Source organism: Tympanuchus pallidicinctus, unplaced genomic scaffold (genome assembly GCF_026119805.1).
Source record: "Tympanuchus pallidicinctus isolate F22 unplaced genomic scaffold, pur_lepc_1.0 scaffold8, whole genome shotgun sequence".
NCBI lineage: Eukaryota > Metazoa > Chordata > Aves > Galliformes > Phasianidae > Tympanuchus > Tympanuchus pallidicinctus.
The window spans coordinates 12,447,401-12,463,213 of NW_026294802.1; the positions used below are offsets into that span (position 1 = coordinate 12,447,401).

The 15,813-nt window shown below is 50.1% G+C and overlaps 3 protein-coding genes across 5 annotated transcripts in view; all 3 read left to right on the plus strand.

The window, feature by feature from the left end:
• The window catches only part of TOM1 (target of myb1 membrane trafficking protein), a 156,549-nt gene extending 155,128 nt beyond the window's left edge, over window positions 1-1,421 (plus strand). For all 3 annotated transcript variants that reach the window (XM_052668247.1, XM_052668245.1, XM_052668246.1), the window contains one exon: window positions 20-1,421. In XM_052668247.1, the coding sequence (XP_052524207.1) occupies window positions 20-168 (149 nt within the window). In that variant the 3' untranslated portion in view covers window positions 169-1,421. The remainder of the gene's footprint in view (window positions 1-19) is intronic.
• RASD2 (RASD family member 2) overlaps window positions 1-15,813 on the plus strand; it is a 100,674-nt gene that overhangs the window by 16,450 nt on the left and 68,411 nt on the right. The window lies entirely within an intron of this gene.
• Window positions 8,952-15,119, plus strand: HMOX1 (heme oxygenase 1). The gene is made up of 5 exons (XM_052668263.1): window positions 8,952-9,094; window positions 9,345-9,465; window positions 11,630-12,121; window positions 12,622-12,730; window positions 14,369-15,119. The coding sequence occupies exons 1-5, from the start codon at window positions 9,063-9,065 to the stop codon at window positions 14,503-14,505; spliced, it is 891 nt and encodes a 296-aa protein (XP_052524223.1). The 5' UTR covers window positions 8,952-9,062; the 3' UTR covers window positions 14,506-15,119.

A 15,813-nucleotide genomic window follows, 5' to 3' on the forward strand; every position in this document is an offset into this window, starting at 1 on the left:
CACTCTGCTTTTGGCCCAGAGTTTGACAAGTTTCTGGAAGAACGAGCAAAAGTTGCAGACCGACTGCCCACTTTGTCCAGCTCTTCAGCAGGGACGTCTGTCTCCCCTGCTGCTGCCAGCCGTCATCAGAAGCAAGCAAAAGAAGATGATGCTATGTTTGCCTTGTGAGCACGACTGACTGGTGTGCTGTGGAGCAAGAGGCTGTGTGTGCTGTTTTGCTCGCCTCCAATCCGGGGCCAGCAGGGGAAGGACTCTATCCCCTTCCTCCACTCTCTTCCTGTTTTCTTTTTGAGTTGTTTTTATTTTAAAGCTGCTTTCATATTTCAGATAATCATTGTTGTGTTCAGGGACATTCTGTGTCACACAATAGGCTTGTGAAGAAGGTTTTCAAAGCTGCTAGAGAACATGGGAGTTCAGTGGGCGTTTTTTTTTGGTATGGAGTGGGTAAAGCAGAAACTCCCCATCCTCCTCTCCAGTGAGTCAATCAGAGATCTTGCCCAAGAAAGAGGAGAGCCTGCAGCCTGCTGCTGAAATCATGCCTGCCTGCCTCTTTCCTAGCTCCCTCTCTAGAGTGGGCCTCCAGCCCTCTGCCTGCCACTGTTAGCCTGGAAAGCAAAGGTGGTACGATATGTTACAGGTGGAGGAGGAAAAACACTAATGGCAGTGGAGCCCTATTGCTCTAGTTTTTCTTGCACAAGTGCTTGTGGTATGCAGCACCTCACTCACAACCCCTTCTCTTCCTTTCCTACCCGTCAGTTTATCTGGAATCTTACCCACATCCCTTGTTTCCTTTGCATGCCAGCCAGTTACCAAAGCCCCTGGCAGCAAGCAAGCCTTGAGCTGCAAATGGTACACAGCCTGCAGGCTGAAGGGGCTGTCTGCTGTGGGTTAGGATGTGCCTTCAGCAAACTCTTTGCAGTTAATTTAATTCCCCTGTTACCATCCTTTCCTTCCTTCTTTCCCCAATACGACCCTGCCTCTATTTTGCTTCCGCTGATGCCTTCCACCACATCCCGCTGTGATGCAGGGAGGATCTCTTAGCCTCGGATCCAGCTAACAGCTGTTGACTCCCTGTGTGCTGTGGCAGAGAGCTGTGTTCCCTAAAACAGGAGGCCCTCATAGGCACTGTTACACTGGTGGGAGCATGCTGTTGCTGGGAGAGCTTGTTCAAGCTGGTGAGCGCAAGAGGGGAAGCGAGACATCAGTCATCTCGCAACAGCAAAGCTGCCCTGCAGCAGCCAGGAGCGACTTGCACTTAGGGGAGAAACCCCTTCTGAGCAAACCACACACAGTGCCTGATCCTGTATGGCAGCTGGGGAGATGGGTGCCGAGCCTGGGGCTCCTGCTCATGGGATTTCCTGCTGAATGTGGGAGAGTTGCCTTTTTTATTGCACATTAAAGGAGCAAACTCTTGAACCTCCGCTGAAGGAACGCGTGTGTTCTCTGTGCCGGCATGGGGAAGGGAGAAGAGGAATGCAGCCATGTGGCCACATTTGCTCTCCAAGTGAGGACACAGTGGTGCTGAGAGGAGCCATGGCATGGGGCTGAGGGTGCTGTGAGTCAAGGCAGGTGCTGGTTCCTGGAGAGGTGGCTCCAATCCATCCCAAAATAGCAAGAGAGTGAGCTACCTCCTCCCCATCCCCCTTCTGCCTTGTGACCAGACCCAAATGCACATCTCAATCCATAAATCACTCAAAGACATGCAAGAAACAGATGCTCTGAAAGGGCTGTATGGTATCTACAGCTGTCCCTGTGCCATCACCTGGTGTCAAACTGGGTGGGAGCTTGGAAAACCCTTGTAAGTGGTGGAGTCGCATCCCTGGGGGTGTTCCAGAACTGTATGGATGTGGCAGTGAAGGACATGGTCAGTGGGCATGGTGGGGATGGGCTCATGGTTGGACTGGGTGATCTTAGCGGTCTTCTCCACCCTTAATGATTCTATGGTCCCATGATTCCATTGGATAAGAAAAAAAAAAAAAAAAAAAACCACACACACACAAAAAACAACAAAAAAACCAACCCACAAGGCTGCTTGCTAATTTCTCCCAGCAGATGGCTGTAGTGCCTCACACGCTGGCTGCCTGAGTTCTGCAAGCTGCGGAGGAAGCCCTCTCACTTTGCAGTGACCCGCTTAGAGCTGGCTGCGCTACGCAGGACGCCCAACCAACCAAAGCTGTGCCTTATTCTAGGAATTACGCCGCCTTTAGCCTGGCACAGCCTCACACGGTGACCGCTCCGGAGCGTGCGCATGAGCGCTGCGTGCACACATAGGTTGAAGCATCCATTAAAAGTCACCCTCGGAACAAGAGCGTGACCCACATAGACCTTTTACATTTCCGGAGTGCTTGTTTTTATGTAAGCTGAAAAAAGCCAGAACCTCCCTGCGTTGGGTCAGATTTGCTCCTTATCTCTAAAAGTTAAGCACACATTAAAAGCTCACGAGAATTTCCATGATGTTTGCGTTGTGCAGTTCTTGACACATCAGTGTTCCTCAAGGCAAACAAACAAACAAAAAACACAAAAACCAAATAGTATATGAAATTTATTTTTAAAAAACAGTAAACAAATTGGTCTTCTGATTTCCCACAGCATCTCACGCATCAGCACAGTACCCCTTGCTGGTTCACTGGGAAGGCTGTTCTCTACTCCACATCTTGCTCTACAGTGCCAAAACTTCCTCAAAGCTTATTTGGGACAGCAAGATTCCCTCTTCCTTCCCAATTGAGAATAAAGCCTCTTCCATTTCTGTTCAAGAGGGAAGGGAAGGGAAGGGAAGGGAAGGGAAGGGAAGGGAAGGGAAGGGAAGGGAAGGGAAGGGAAGGGAAGGGAAGGGAAGGGAAGGGAAGGGAAGGGAAGGGAAGGGAAGGGAAGGGAAGGGAAGGGAAGGGAAGGGAAGGGAAGGGAAGGGAAGGGAAGGGAAGGGAAGGGAAGGGAAGGGAAGGGAAGGGAAGGGAAGGGAAGGGAAGGGAAGGGAAGGGAAGGGAAGGGAAGGGGAGACAGGCAAATGTGCAAAAAATGCAGGGAGAAAAGTAGGTGCCAAAGTGCTCAGGAGCAAGGAAATGGAGGTGACCAAGAGGAGGTGCATAGCAGCGACAGCAAAACCTGAGCAAGGAAGCAGGGATTTAGGAGTGTGGATTTTCAGGAAGAAAACTTCCCATTTGCTTTGTGCCATCTCCTTGCAAAACCTTGTGAGCAGGAATGCCTGGAGCTGCAGCTGACTTGGCCTGCATGGGCTGAGGTCACTTCCCTCTGTTAGTGGGGTTGGAAGAGGCCATGGGGCTGGAAGCAGGGGAGATGGGCAGGATTTGCCCTTGGCCCCAGCACCCAGAAGGGCCAACAGTGTCCTGAGGTGCATCAAGCACCTGGTTTGATTTTTAGGCAATCCTGTGTGGAGCCAGAAGTTGGACTTGATGATCCTTATGAGTCCTTTCCAACTAGGGATATTCTTTGATTCTATGATTATTTAGCTTAAGAGCTGTGGGCACAGCCCTGAGGGCTTGCCATTCCAAACACTGTTTGGGCATGAAGGCAAGGATGTTCTGCCACACAGAGGGACCAGCTTCCCAATGGGAGAAGTCATGAGAGATGCCTGCTTTTTCCCAAAAAGGGGATATTCCTGCTCTGTCGCACTGATCACAGCATATGGGGCTCTCTGAGACCAAACCCTACCCCAAAATGCAGGGCTTTGGAGGAAGCTGGGACTCAAATGTCCCTGCTCTGTAGTTATGTGCCAGCTGCCTTCTCACCTGGCAAACCAGATCAGGGCCTATTTCTCCTCATTCGTCTTCTGCTTTCAAATGAAAGCCCCTGCAAGCGGCATCAAGGTTGGGAAACAGTCTCACCTACCTGCCCTGGAGTGATTTTTTTTTTTTGCAATGAATGAAGAAAAAGGGAGGGGAAGGGGTAAAAGGGCTATGCCTTGGATCAGCCCCTTCAGTTCAGCATACTCTGTGTGCCAGCTCTGAAATAAAAAGCTCCTTCACACTCACCATGTCTCTGTGTGTTCCGACAGTGAAGCAGGCACTCATCCCACACCCTGTCTGTGCCCCAGTTTCCCCCATAAGGAGCAGGATCTGTCCCAGTCCTGGGACCAGGGCTCCAGCATCTCCTGCGTCCTGGGTCAGACCCTCAAACCTCACAGCCCGCGGGGTGGGAGCTCCTACAGATGCTGAGTCACTCTTTCCCCGAGAAGCCATTCTGCTGAGTCAGGGTCACGCCAGGTCACTGGGTTTTGCTGAGCAATGTTTCTGGGCTGCGGCAGAGGGGCTCTTAGTTGCTGAGTCACGGCAGAGAGGAACCACGTGAGACTGTTTATCAGGAGGGCGGCTTCCACAGGCTGTGCTGAGGTTGCAGCTGTTGTTCCTGGCCCTGCTCCCATTCCTCAGGATGACCGGAGAAATCTCCAGAAATAAACCCTAGCCCCTCAGCACTGCATGGGAAGTGCATCTCCTGTACTCCAGTTGGGAGCCACGTAGTGGGCTGTTGGAAGCAGTGGGGTACAGTGGGGTTTCACTCTCTGCAGAACTTGGTTTCCAGTCTGCCTCCTCTCCTCCACTGAGTTGTGGTACAAAGTCCAGCTCAGTGCCTACGTGCGAGTTCTCAAATGCAGCCACTCGCAGCATGCCCATGTCTCAATCAGGGTGCACTTTGCTTCACGTAGGGCTATTTAGGGTTTGCATTTGATAGCTGCCTTGCTCCCATCCACACTTCCCTGTGGCTTGCAGACCCCAGCCCCAGCAGATCGAAGGGTCTGTCCCCACCAGCACCAAGCCCCAGGGGAAGCCCTTATCCATGCATCTGGAACAATGCGTATTGTAATCACCGCTTCCTGTTTCTGTCACCCCGAGAATACAGCACGCACGTCCATCCCCCACCACATCCGTCTCTGAGGCCACTGCATGGGGTCTGTGCAGAGCTGCAGCATCTGTCCCCCAGAGGTGCCACCATCACAGCCCCACAGGAAGGACCCCGTGGATCTTGGTGCTCCCACCCGCTGTGCACCACCTGTATCTTTGATCTGGGTTCGGGTTGTTCTGAGCTGAGGGCAGCGAGCACAATCTGTTCTGCCAGGGCAGCCTCCTTTTGGTAAACACGAGTTAGCACACAGCACGTCCTGCGGAATCCAGCAGTGACTCTTTCCTTCCACAAGTAGCTGTACGTGGGTATTGCAGCTGTGTGGGGTTTTCCCCTCTCTATCACGCAGCAAGATCTGGTTGCTGAGTCAGCCCCCCTCCCAGCCAGGCTGAATTCTGCTGTGTCATGGTTTTGGTCGTCCATCTGGCCAAGACTGGCTGTGATCAGGCGGTTCCTCCTCGAACTGGCCAAGCTGCTGAGAAGCAGTGCACCAGAGCCAAATGAGGAGCAGTACTTCCAGAAGGCAGGAGAGCTTTGTACTCTGGTGCAGACGGTGTAACCAGAGGGTTCTGACTGTGAAATCTATGGTCAAGACAAGCTGTTAGACCCATAAAGAGGAAAATCTTAGAATGATAGAATCATTTAAGTTGGAAGGGACCTTTAAAAGATCATTTAGTCCAACTCTCTTGCAATTAACAGGGATACCTACAGTTACATCAGGGTGCTCAGAGCCCCTCCAGACTGACCTTGGGTGTCTCCAGGGATGGAGCATCCATCACCTCTCTGGGTGACCTGCTCCAGAGCTTCACTACCTATATTAGAAAAAACTTCTGTATTATATTCAAACTAAATCTCCCCTCTTTCAGTTTGAAATCATTTCCCCTTGTCCTATTCTAGCAAATCCTGCTAAAAAGTCTGTCCCTTTCAATCTCCCACATTTCCCTTCCCCTGATGGAAGCAGTGACTCCACAGTGTCTTCTGTTGCTGGTAACCATTTCTCTAACCTATCCCATGACTTAAACATTTTCTCAAAGACTCAGACAGGCAGATAGAGGTATTTAAGCCCATCACTATCACAAATATCAGCCTCAGGCTGCTTGATTTATCTTCCTACAAATCCCCCAGGCAAACTCAGCAGCAGTCCCACACAACACCATCCCCTCCGGCACTGTGCAGCCACTGATCAGTGAAAGCACAGCAGAAGCAGAGAGGAAGCAATGCAAGCCCTCACTGCAGAGCACTGGATGAAGCCAGAAAAGCTCCAGCCCAGCGACTGCAAAATTGATGACAGCCTGCTTTCAGTTCTCCCTCCATCTCACTGCAAGGTTTCCGAGTTTTTCTGGAGTGAGGAACCTGGCCTCACAGCCTCTCCGCCTCCAGTAACCCCAACCAAGTCAGGCACAAACCAGGCCTGGGGGATGGCGTGCTTCCCTGCTCCCATGGGATTGCTCACAGAGGACTGAGCTGTGCCTTGGCTCTTGTGACTTTTTTTCCTGTGACCATCTCAGAAGAAGGCAAAGGCCCAGATGCAGAAGATGGTACACTGGAGGACACCTCAGAGCACAAATAGGTGATAGGATGAGAGGTAATGGCCTCAAGTTGCACTAAGGGAGGTTCAGGTTGGATATTAGGAAAAATGTCTTCTCAGAAAGAGCGGTGCTGCAGTGGCACAGGCTGCCCAGGGAGGTGGTGCAGTCACCATCCCTGGAGGTGTTCCAGAGCCGTGTGGATGTGGCACTGAGGGCATGGTTATGGGCATGGTTGGGATGGGCTGGTGGTGGGACCAGGTGATCTTAGAGGTCCTTTCCAACCTTAATGATTCTGTGATTCTGTGACTCTATGAGAAAGTTGGAGTTCTTCCCGAGGAAGAAGTGCCCTGCCTACACTGGCAATGACACAATGGGATACCCACTCCCTTCTCCTGAGTCTCACCTCTCCACGTACCTCTGCCCTGCAGGAAAAGTAAGGAGGAGGACATTTTGGACATATATTTAAGTGCATCCAAGCACACAGCTTTTGGGGAGTGGGCAGATGGGGCAAAAGCATTGGCCTAAATGCAGCTCGAGAGTCCTTAGGAAGAAATGAAGCTGTTTAACATGGATGAAAGGAGGAATATGGTTGGGGGAGTATAGTTTTTCAGATTATTTCACAGTCATGGGACAAATAATATCATTCAGTTTCATATCTTTCCTTCTTCCCCCCAACAAAACTATAGGCTCAGTGTGTTCCAGCTTCCCATGTCCAAATAGGGCTCACTGAAAGAAGTGAGAACTGTGCTGCAAGCACGTGATGCCAGTGGAAGGTGCTCATTTCAGAGCAAGTCCAGTGGCAAAAATGGCATTGATATCTTTGGGCAGGACTGGCCTCTCTGTAAGGGCCAAGGGATGTTAAAGGCTTTCTCACACTTGCTTCAAAGACTCGGACATCCCAATAAACGTATTTTACTCAATAGCAAAATAAGCAGTAAGTAGCCTGGGGGAAAGAGCTAGGTTTTGCTAGAATGCTCTGTAGCTTTAAAGAGCAGAGCAAGACAGGAAAAGCATGGCTGAGTCAGGCTGGGAGCGCTGAGTAATCCTTCCTGAGTGTGCACAGTCGCCAGATGTCAGCCCAGCACACAGCCATGTGCATGCACAATCTCTCCAGGCTGCTCCAACCCCCAGCACTGAGCCCAGCTGTGCAGAGGACACATGAGGCCCACCCAAAGCTAGGGGACAGAGAGACAGAAGACCCCCCTCTCCCTGCTCTTCCCTTCCAGCCCATGGCAGTGGAGCAATGATGGCTTTATGTGCCCCACTCTTTTGGCTCCAAGGCAGAATTTGTGCTTTCCCAAAGCACAGATGAATGATGCATCTCCCGTCCTGGTTAGCTGAGCTTCCAGCATAGCTCCAGATGGAAGAGGGGCCCCACTACATCTGCGGGCTGCCTCCTTGGCTGATGCAGCAGACAAAACAGCGGGGCAGCCAACAACTAGCAGGAGCACCTTGTCCAACTCTCCTGTCCTAAACCAGAGAAACTATTTGCCACTGCAAATATCTGCAGCCTGCCTGAATTTCCCCAAAGCCCTGCATCACACCTTGGCAGTCTCCGGCACGCTGCAGATGTGACAACCCCCAGGGTATTGAGGGGATGGACTGCTGTCCTCTATCACCTCACACACAGTGGTGCTCACAGCAGGGCCCACGTGCCATGCCAATTCAGTATTTCTGTTGTATAAGGGAGAAAGGAAAGCATATCTTTGTGCATCAGTGCAGGCACACCTGTGCAGCGTGAGGAAAGAATCAGAGTCATGGAATTATAGAATCTTTTGAGTTGGAAGGGACCTTTAAAGGCCATCTGGTCCAAATCCCCTGCAATGATCAGGAATACCTACAGCTTAATCAGATATTGAAAGGACCTTTAGATACTGAAGTCTCCCAGAAGCCTTCTCTTCTCCAGGCTGAACAGCTCTCTCAGTCTGTCCTCTCTGGGAGGTGTTCCATCCCTTGGACCATTTTTGTGGTCCTCCTCTGGACACACTCCAGCAGATCCATGTCTCTTCCGTACTGAGGACTCCACATCTGGACACAGTACTCCAGGTGAGGTCTCACCAGCACAGAGCAGAAAGGCAGGATCACCTCCCTCTTTCTGCTGGCCACACTTCTTTGGATGCAGCCCAGGACACAGTTGGCTTTCTGGGCTGTGAGAGCACGCTGCTGGCTCATGTGCAGCTGCCATCCACCAGTGTCTCCGAGTCCTTTTGGGCAGGACTGAGCTTTAAGGGTCCCTGCTGTGCTTCCTTCCACGAAGCACAGTTCCCACCCCACAGTTCAGAGCTCCTCGTCCCATGGGCAGCAAAGCTCCCTGTGCCTTTAGAGGCTCTAAAGATGCTCACACCCCAGGGTGATAAAACACTGACACCAGTCTCTTTTTAGGACAGATGCTGCAGAAGCTGCATCTCCTTGTTGGTGCTGAGCTGGCACAGGGGTGAATTCCTCCTGTCCTCCCAGCCGTCCCGGGGGCTGGGGGGCACAGCAGCAGGAAGGGAAGTGCAGCGTGTTGCAAGAAGCCTCACATGAGGTCAGCGGCTGTGCTGCTCACGTGGCTCGCCCGTATAAAGCTGGGAGTAGGAGCCGGGCTACAAAACGCAGCGCTTCGCGTCCCGGGAGAGGGAGGAGAGCTCAAGCGAGGAAACAACAGGGAAACAGAGGCTCGAGACAAGGAGGAGAAGAATGGAAACTTCGCAGCCACACTGCGCTGAAAGGTGAGATCGGGACGGGGAAGAGACGGAAGCGCTCAGCCAGCAGTTTGTATTCTCCCCTGCTTTCAGGCGCGCTCCTCCTCCCACCTCTGGATGCGTCCTGGCGGTGCTCCGCGCTCAGGACGGCGGGCGCACTGATATCCGCGGCTCTGCTCCTTCTCCTGCTGCCCCCGGCTCCCCCTTTTCCTAAGGTCCCTTTAGCTGGAGCAGAGCAACAGCACTGATATCTGTCTTACTGCTCTCCCTCTCCCAGCATGTCCCAGGACCTGTCGGAGCTCCTGAAGGAAGCTACCAAGGAGGTGCACGAGCAGGCGGAAAACACACCTTTCATGAAGAACTTCCAGAAGGGACAGGTATCCCTCCACGAGTTCAAGGTAGGGTGTAACAGCACGGCAGAGCTGCCTGGGGACTGTGCGTTAATTACTGTCACGTAGTTAATAGAGGTAGAACAGTGGGCAGATATTGGTTCAGGCTGGATATGGGGAAACATTTCTCCTCCATAAGAGCGGTGTTGCAGTGGCACAGGCTGCCCAGGGAGGTGGTGCAGTCACCGTCCCTGGAGGTGTTCCAGAGCTGTGTGGAAGTGGCACTGAGGGCATGGTTATGGGCATGGTGGGGATGGGCTGGAGGTTGGACCAGGTGATCTTGGAGATCTTTTCCAACCTTCATGATTCTGTGATTCTATGAATGGAGCATACTGAATTGAGAATGCTCTAAGCCTTTACAGCTAGAAATAACGATGGAATAGCAATGAAGTGAGGCTGTGAGATCATCTCTGGCACCACACTTGACAGTGTTTTAGCTGTCACTGGGGTTATAGCAGAGCTGGGATCAGGAGGAATTGCTCAAAGGCAGAATGAGTTGGAGCAAGCTGTGTCTGCTGCCAGCAGGTAGGAGCCTGTTGCTTTTCTTGAAATGTAAGAGCTATATGCCGGTGCTAGTCTGCATCTATCCTGGCTAGGGACAGGATGGATCTGAGCCACGTAACAAAGCCGTGAGCAAAAACAAAGCAAACACCTGGGTAAGAAATTCCCGGGAGGCCAGAGGACCTGACGCACAGCTTTGCAAATAACAGCCAGCAATCCGACCCGTGGTTTAATTGTTTTGTTGTCGAATGGCTCTTTGATAAATAAATCCACGAGAACAGAAATTAGTCCATTTATTTCTGACAGGTTGTATTCACAGCACTTAGTCAAGCATGAATTCAGTGGCAGGTGCTGACTTCCTGCTGTTAGGAATGGGGCACTCGTTGGGCAGTGGACTTTGAGACAAGTTGGTGATGAAGAAAGGCCTCTGAGATTCAGGAGCACGGCTCAGTTTCCCAGGAAATATTTACCCAGTGATGGGAAGTGGGACGTGACCCTGGGCTTTGAAAAGCAAAAGCAGTTTTCAAAAGCCACCTTTCCCACTTGAAACAACTGGCCAAGTTAATTTTTCTTCATTGGTTGGGCAACGTTTCTGTTTCGTTTCCAGTAAGCTGGATAACGAGTTATTATTTAAAAACACTTTTTTTTTTCTTATTTACTTTCTTGGCAAACCCATTTACCTGCCCTGACATGTGACTCCTAGGATCTGAATAGCAGTTTCTACAACAAAGTCACTGCCTGTGTGTGTATCAAAGTCCTGTTTGCAATGGTGAAAAGCTGAAATCATTCCTGCAGTACTGATTTCTCTACTGGGACAGTAAACTGCTTTCTCTCTAATTCCCCCAAACCTGACTCACCTGTACCTCCATGTTCTACACTTTGCTGCCAATAAGGGATTTCAGTGTAAGCAAGAAGTGGTGTAGGTATAGATATGCACACAGCCTCTACAAAAAGAATGTCCATGCAAGGGAAGAACAGCCAGATTGTCTTATGCCACGTGGAAAAGCTGGCAGATAGAGGAAAATAGCATGTAAGCTGGGAAAAACAATAACAGTGGTTTCAAAACAGAGGGATGATCACATAGCTGCACAGTGATCCTTCACAAAGGCATCTTTCAGATGCCTCCCGTCCCTTACATCTTGTCTCCTCGGGGCAACAAAAGAGGCATCCCCTCTTCCAAGGCTGAATGAGGCAAAGGGGTGCCTCCATTCCCAGGATGGTGGGCTGCCAGCAGGACAAGTAGGTTGCAACGTTAGCGGGGTGGGTTGTCACCTCACAGGGTCCCACAGAGGGAAATCACATCCATCTGTAAGCATTCAGATTGGAGCAGTGCACCAAGAAATATGCCTTTGGGAATGTTCTCTGTGTTGACTGGGGGGATGAAGAGAACAGGTGAGGTGTGGTTTAAGCTTCCATTATGTCAAGCTGGGAGAACTTTTAAGTTGTAAGTGAAGGCAGCAGCTTTTAAGGGTAGGTAAGGCCAGCATCTGCTGGAAATGGGCTAGATGCCCTCAGTGCCCCTTTTATCTCCATTTGCCACGCAGGAAACCTGCAACATAACAGATATGCTGCATAGCATAATACTGGGTGTGCGCATGAGTAACTTTTTTATTAGTGGGATTTGTCCCAAAAGCAGACAGATGCACCTGTAGCTCACCCTCTTCTGTTTCAGCTGGTCACGGCATCCCTGTATTTCATCTACTCTGCTCTGGAGGAAGAGATTGAACGTAACAAGGACAACCCTGTCTATGCTCCTGTTTATTTTCCGGCCGAGCTGCACCGGAAAGCTGCCCTGGAGAAAGACTTGGAGTACTTCTATGGCAGCAACTGGAGGGCAGAGATCCCATGCCCTGAGGCTACCCAGAAATACGTTGAGAGGCTCCACTGCGTTGGCAAGAAGCATCCAGAGCTGTTGGTGGCCCATGCCTACACTCGCTATTTGGGAGACCTGTCTGGGGGGCAGGTGCTGAAGAAAATTGCCCAGAAGGCTCTCCAGCTGCCAAGCACTGGAGAAGGGTTGGCTTTCTTCACCTTCGATGGAGTCTCCAATGCTACCAAGTTCAAACAGCTCTATCGGTCCCGCATGAACGCCATCGAGATGGATCATGCTACTAAGAAAAGTGTCTTGGAGGAAGCCAAGAAAGCTTTCCTGCTAAATATACAGGTGAGGAACAACCAGCCAACCCTGTTTGCCCACACCCTCTCCCAAATAAGATAACAGCTACAGGGAATGGCAAAGCCGGTATTTCTGCTGTGAAGCTTACGGGAAGTTGTGGGTTACAGCAGCCTAGAGTTGGATGGCTGCACTTGTCTAGACTGGGAGCATAGCAAGCAGCAGGTCTCTGAAAGGCTCTTCTCCCTCCTCTGGGGATTGAACAGAACATGCAATAGCCTTCTGCTTAGCTGGAGGTTTACTGGTAAAGGGAACAGGCAGATCCCACAGGCCTGTTCTGTGCAAAAAGCCCAGAGAGCCTGGCGTGCAGGGAAGCTGGGCTAGATGATCTTTAATGGTCCTTCCCAAAACAAACGATTCCATGATTCTTTAGCTTGGGTTGAAAGCTTCTATCTTCCTTTAGTTCCCAAAGTGCGTAGAGCAGGGGCAAGGAGAGCAGCGAAAGCAAAGGAGAAGAAGTCACATCATGAGATAACGTTCTCACTTTTCAGGTGTTTGAGGCGCTGCAGAAGTTGGTGTCCAAGAGCCAGGAGAATGGTCATGCTGTGCAGCCGAAGGCAGAGCTTCGCACGAGGAACGTTAACAAATCGCATGAAAATGGTAAGGCATTCCCAAAGGCAGATGTTTAATATTGCCACTTGCAGTTTGGCTCTCCTCCCTTCCTCTGCTGTTGTTTGTAAAATCAACTGAGAACTGAGAGTGAGGCGCTTGCACCAGCCTGCACCAGCAGCCAGTACATAGTGCAAAGGGTAATGATATGGGCAAAGCTTCTGGACATGACAGAGCGAGGATGGCATACATGGATTTCCCAGACATAGTGTCAGTGAGGGAGCAGTACAAGAAGACACTCCTTCCTCCTCCTTATAGGTTGTAGCAATGGTAAGGCTCATTAGCCAGAGAAAAATGGCCTTGAGTTTACAGAAGCACAGACTGTAATTTTGGGCCCAGCATTTGGGATGCTGACAAAAGGTTCTTGGCGCACAGCCTTGCTTTAGTCTGTCTTTTTGGTCCAAATCTTCCACTGATCATTTCCTTGCCTTTCAGAGGTGTTTATTCAAAACAGCACTGGAAAAGAGTGCAGAGTTTAGCACTAGTGTGGTTTTCTGGATGGTAAAAATAGCCTGCTCAAGAGTGGGGAATTTACAGGCTGATTTTACAGGCTCAGTTTTGCAAAGATCTCCACCTACCGGCAAGTGCTGATCCTGAACTGGGCATAGCCTGAGCAAGAAAGACAATTGCTTTTTATGGAGCCTGATTTGTTGAGTGAGTTATGAGCAAGCTCACATGTTGACAGAAGAGAGCAGTTTCACTGATAACGTGCTTCTAGTAGGAAAGCCCTTATCATCTACTCATTCTGAAGCTGAAAGGGAGATTTTTCAGTGCACGTTGGATTGAAGCAGTTTTCTCATGGAAAAAATGAGAAGTATGCTGGTCTTGCACATCATTAAGGAAGTTTAAAGCAAGTTCTTTGGAAAGGGCAGTAACATTTCTCCACGAATCATTGCTGCCCCTTTCCCAATAAGCCTACAGAGATAGGAATTTCTAAAAATAAAAAAAAAGAAATGGTGTCAGCTGACAAATTCCATTCTGGAGTTGTACAGGGTGACTATTCGTTTTGTGTACTAAGAAAGAGAGGTGATGCATTGGAAAAGGGAGGTGGTGGAGTCACCATCCCTGGAGGTGTTCCAGAACCATTGGATTTGGCACTAAGGACATGGTTAATGGGCATGGTGGGGATGAGCTGGTGGTGGAATAGGTGATCTTAATGGTCTTTCCAACCTTAATGATTCTGTGATTCTATTTCTATGAACTCTGTGGATTCTATGATTCATAGAATCTTAAACCAGTTGTATCAATGAGACACAGGAGACAAAATGCCCTTTACAAATTTATCTTAAGTATTTACTTGGCTGTCTCCCGCACCCATCAGGGGTCTGAATGAGTCCCTTGAGAAGTGAGGCAGTGCATTTCTAAGCCAGTGAGGAGACAAGGGAAGAGTCCTTGTCTCCTCAAGGAGACAAGGCAGAAGGCTTGTGCACCTTTGTAACACCTGTGTCAGTCTGGCTGCTGCCTTTCTTCATCTGGCCTGAGAGAGCAGAAACTTCTGCCACTGATTTTTCACCATGCTCTGGGTTCTCCTCCTCTTCTGCACAGCTTCACCAGGTCTGCTCTGGCAGTGGGGAGAGCAGCTTACTTCTTGTTGTCCTCATCTGCTCATTTTTTTCTTATTTGTACCAGGTCCAGCAGCTGGGAAGGAAAGCCAGAGGACAAGCAGGATGCAGGCAGACATGCTGACCACTTCTCCCCTGGTGCGGTGGATCCTGGCGCTCGGCTTCATTGCCACCACAGTCGCTGTAGGCTTATTTGCCATGTGAGAGAGCAGGATCTTCGCCTTCTCTTCGTGCCTTCCCTCACCCTGAACTAATCCACCTTCCCCAGTCCTTCCAAGGGAAATTCCCTTCGACTGGGCACTGTGATCTCAGCTCTGCCACTAATATTTGGAGATCTTTCTCCCCAGAAAGCAGAGTGCTGTGAGAGGCTCCAGGCCCTTTCCTTGCTTTCTGCAAGCTCTCCTCACACACTAACAACATCACCACCAGGACAAAGGGATGGAAAAGCCGAAAACCAACAGCCAAGAGCTGCAATTATTCTACAGGTTATCTGCAAAAATCCCACAGGATGAGAAATGCAGCTTTGACACCTGTCTTGCCTCAGAGCTATGCAGCTCCCAGAGCTCTGTTTGCTCAATGTTTAATACTGCTAGATAACACTGTGATCACTGTTTCTGTGGAGCCACGCAGCTCCCGTGGGCTATAGAACTGTTTTATATGACACTAGCAGGTCTGTGTTATATCTTCTTCCAATCATTTTTCTTTCTCCTTTCCTTTTTTTTTTTTTTAAAGAGACAATGGTTGTTGAAGATACAGTGTCATTCTTTTATCTGACTATATAATTTATATACATAATAAAATTCGATTTCAAAATTCAATTCAAAGTCTTCAAGCCTGGTGTTTCCCATTGTTAAAGGGGAGGAGGGAGGAGTCTTTCTTGCCTCCCAGCTTTGTGTGCAGTGGTTACAACAGAGAGAGGTGGGAGCTCTGAGAACCAGCCCTGTTCCCACTCTTCTCCAACACCTTCAGCTTCTACACATTTACAGAAATAAAACAATGTCCTGTGGTTCTACAAAGTACCTCTAACTTTTGACTGCCCAGATACCAAGCATGCATCAGGCCTTGATCCCACCTCACAGCTCCACCAGATGGGGAACAGCCATGCAATAGGAGACATTGGTGCCAGCTACACAACCCCAATCTCTGCCAGGACTTGGCACACACACACACAGCCAAGTCCAGCAAGGTGGAAAAAAAAATCATGGGTTGTGTTGGAAGGGACCATAAGGCCCATCCAGCCCCAAACATGTGCCATGGGCAGGGCTACCACCCAGCAACTCAGGCTGCCCAGGGCCCCATGCAACCTGGCCTTGAACCTCCAGGAATGGGGCATTACAGCTTCTCTGGGCAGCCTGTGCCAGTGCCTCGTAGCTCTCTGAGTAATTTCTCCCTAATATATAACTGGATTTCCTCTCTTTTAGTTGAAATCCCTTTCCTCTTGTCCTACTGATGTCTCAGTACCAACCACTTGCCATTTTTGCCTAAAGTGCTTGCTCAAAGTTACAGTTCCAT

What these genes read in the sequence shown, in the direction of transcription:
- HMOX1 (XM_052668263.1), top strand. Translation starts at nt 9,063, where the DNA reads ATGGAAACTTCGCAGCCACACTGCGCTGAAAG. An exon ending in CAGCCACACTGCGCTGAAAG is followed by an intron (nt 9,095 to 9,344) that starts GTGAGATCGGGA and finishes TCCCTCTCCCAG; the next exon opens with CATGTCCCAGGACCTGTCGG. An exon ending in TAACAAATCGCATGAAAATG is followed by an intron (nt 12,731 to 14,368) that starts GTAAGGCATTCC and finishes TATTTGTACCAG; the next exon opens with GTCCAGCAGCTGGGAAGGAA.